Source organism: Petaurus breviceps, unplaced genomic scaffold, assembly GCF_028583685.1.
Source record: "Petaurus breviceps papuanus isolate PSGF00001 unplaced genomic scaffold, PetGlider_PUasm1.0 174, whole genome shotgun sequence".
NCBI classification, from domain to species: Eukaryota; Metazoa; Chordata; class Mammalia; order Diprotodontia; family Petauridae; genus Petaurus; species Petaurus breviceps.
In genome coordinates this window covers 75052135-75055361 of record NW_027185761.1, presented here as the reverse complement: position 1 = coordinate 75055361, position 3227 = coordinate 75052135, and the positions used below count along the sequence as shown (strand labels likewise).

Genomic DNA, 3227 nt, shown 5'->3' with positions numbered 1-3227 from the left:
CCCCCCTGCAACATCTCTTGTGGATTTCACCTCTGCAACATCTCTTGTGGATTTCACCCCCCCCACACACACACACACACATCTCTTGTGGATTTCACCTCTGCAACATCTCTTGTGGATTTCACCTCTGGGATCTCTCTCCAAAATAACCCTACCCATCTCTCCTCTGACTCTGCCTCCCAACCTGGTACAGACTGTTTTCACCTTACACCTGGCCTATGGCAATAGCTGCTGGTGAGGGGATGGGGGGGGGAGTCCTCCCTGCCTCAAGTGTCTCTCCCTCCCCCCCCAGTCCATTCTCTGTTCAGACACCAAAGTGGTTTTCTCAGTAAACTCCAGGATCAAATATAAAATCCTGTTTGGCCCTTCATAACATGCCCCTTCCAGTAATTCTACACCCCAATGACACTGGTCTCCTTGCAGCTCCTCTAACAAGACCCCCTATCTCTGTACACTGAGCACTCCCTTGGCAGGGTCCCATGCTGGCAATGCTCCTCCTCCCTAGGTCTATCTCTGGACTTCCCTGTTTTCCTTCCATCTAGGTTAAAGCTGTGTCTTCTACAGGAAGCCCATCCTGATCCCTCTTATTGCTAGTGCGCTCCTTCTGTCGATTGTCTCCAATGTATCCCGTATGTAGTGTTTTTGTACAGTGTTCTTTGCTTGTTGTCTCCCCCATTAGATGGTGCAGTTCTTGAAGGGCTGTCTTATGCCTTCCTTTGTATTCCAAGCACAATGCCTGCCCACAGCAGACATTTAATAAGTGCTGGCTGACTGCCTGACTGCTTGCCTGTCAGCCCCTTCATTGGCTTGAATTCCAAGGTCCTGCCTAGTCTCTCTAGGGCCATGTACTCCCTGGCTTTATGTAAGGAATAAAGGCAGTTGCTGAGCTTCAGTGGAGAGTGGTGAACTTGAAACATGGTCCTGGGTTCAAATCCTGGCTCTGTCACTTGCCATCTGATCTCTTCAGGTTGCAATGTCAATGAGTAAAATGGGGGTGCTGGAAGGCATGATCCCTAAGGTCCTTTCTGGCTGTTGCCCTCTGGACCTGGGGAACAGCCTTGCTCTGAAAGCTGAAGGAGTCAGTTGGCTGCCACTGACGCCCCCAAGACTATCCAGAAGACTTGATGGAGCTAAGCTCTGGATGGCCAAGAAGGTCCCCACAAGAAGCTCATGATGCAGTTGGGAAGACAAGAATATAGAGACATGAAGGTTAAAAAGAACAGGACTGCACAGGAAGAAGCCATATTGAGGAGAGGGGCTGAGGAGACAGACTAGGGCAAACCTTGTCTTGGGAGGCTGAGCCAAGAGGAAGGCGGGCAGCCCTGCCAGTCAGTCAGTGGGGACCCTGGACAGGAGCCTCCAGGCAGGCCCATGGGGATGGGGTCCTTGAAAAGGAATGGGTCTGCCAGAGGTATCCAAGCTGGGGCTCCCTGCAGCAGAGTGCTAGAATGGGGATCAGACATCCAGTGCAGGGCCAGCAAGGGGCTAGCTGCCCCTACACCATGTCTCTGGTTGGCCCCACCTCCGTGGGAGTTTATTTCTGTCCAAAAGTGCTCCTAAAAGGAGTAGCGAGTAACTCCCCGGCTTAAACCTGACCTGGGAATTAAAGAACTCAATGAAAAGATCCTCCCTTCAAATCCGGGGCAGAGTTCAGGAAGGTCGGTGCCAACAGGCCAAAGTTGATGTGTACAGCTGAGTGCTGGACAAGGAAGGAAAAGTCCAACAGCGGGCCAATGGCCCTGAGGCCTCGGGGACACCCGGCTCCTACATCCCTTTTTCCTAAGCAGACCCAACTCTGGCATCGGCAAGGGCTGAGTCTTCCATTTGCAGCCCCCAGCCCCTCCCCCCATCCACACTGCTGGGGGCAGCAGCCGGTGGGCCCGGCGGAGGGCGCCCGTCCTGGTGCTCGCCTAGGGGGCTGCCCTTGGCTGGGGAGCTCCGCAGGGGGCCCCTCTTGTGCCACGGCATCCTCTGCTCTAAGTGGGGCCCCGGCCGAGTCCGAGGCACAGAGAACTGTTTACCTGAGAAATTGGGCAATCCTGGCCACGATGGAGCCGGCCCCGGGCTGCAGCACGTTCCCTGTGGGCAGAGAGGGGGCATCTCTGGGGGCCGAGCTGTGGGGAGGGCGCCTGGGTCGGCCTCCTCTGTGCCCGGTCTCCTGCACACAGCAGGCGCCTCATGATTGCAGCCACCTCAACAGCGGGCTGAGCTGGGGGTCGTCTGGGGACGTCCCGTCCTTGTCCCAGGAGGGCCCCCCCCCTCCCCGGGCCTCAGCCTCCTCCGGGTTAAGGCCCTGGGCCCCACACTCACCCACGCAGATGTCGCCCAGTTCCTCGGGCCGCAGCCCCACGTCCCGCAGCACGGCAGTCATCACGGCGGCCAGCAGCTCGTCCGGCGTCGTGTCCTGCGGGGACAAAGGGGTGGAGGCGGGAGATGAGCGGGCCGGGGGCGCCCGGAGAGGAGGAGAGGGGGCCCGCGGGTCAGGCCGGCGCCGGGACCGCTACCTTGAAGCCGCCGCGACGGGCCTTGCCAATGGCCGTGCGCCGCCCATGCACCACCACGACGTCGTCGGCGGACGCCCTGGAGCGGGCTGCAGGGGCGAAGGCCGAGCACGGGGCGGTCTGAAGGCCCAGAGCCGAGCCCGGCTCCGGGCGGCCGGAGAGGTGGCCGAGCACCACCTGTAGCCGCTTCATCCCTGCTACTGAGCTTGCCCTCCCGCTGGGGCGATATCGCGGCCGCCTGGCCCCGCCCCCGGCCGTCACGCCAGGCTCCGCCCCCGGCCGCCACACCAGGCCCCGCCCCTTCCGTCACGCCTGGCCCCGCCCCCAGTCACTTCCGCCCGGTGGTCACGCCTCCGGCCGCGACGCGTCCCTGTCCACTCGCTCGGTGGCCCCTGTAGGACTCTAGAGATAGAAGGCCCGCCCAACAGGCCGTGAGGCCGAAGTGAGGCTCCGCCCACGGGAGGGGTTAGAATGGTGGAGAGGACCGTAGGCAGGCTCCGCCCCCAAGGACTGGTGAGGCGCCCTCAAGCGGCAGGAGGTCTCGGCGCAGGCACAGGCGCACACTCAAGGGGGAGGGGAAGCCTGCACCTGACTGGTCAGTTCCACTTGGGTGATTTCATTCCTGGTGTATCCTCCCCCACTCTACTGCAGCCCCCCTTGCCTCCCACCTGGCTCTCTGAGGGAGCTGCTGGGGGGGAGGGTCCTGAAACACAGACCCGACCAGGT

At 60.6% G+C, this 3227-nt stretch overlaps 1 protein-coding gene across 2 annotated transcripts in view; it reads right to left on the bottom strand.

Moving 5' to 3' along the window:
- The window catches only part of ACAA1 (acetyl-CoA acyltransferase 1), an 11091-nt gene extending 8340 nt beyond the window's left edge, over positions 1-2751 (bottom strand). The window contains exons 1-3 of one of the 2 annotated variants that reach the window (XM_069084420.1): positions 2505-2751; positions 2311-2404; positions 2022-2079 (exon numbers count right to left, since the gene is read on the bottom strand). In XM_069084420.1, the coding sequence (XP_068940521.1) occupies positions 2022-2079; positions 2311-2404; positions 2505-2693 (341 nt within the window). In that variant the 5' untranslated portion in view covers positions 2694-2751. The remainder of the gene's footprint in view (positions 1-2021; positions 2080-2310; positions 2405-2504) is intronic. The other variant, XM_069084419.1, reaches the window with a different exon arrangement.
- Between the last annotated feature and the right edge of the window lie 476 nt (positions 2752-3227).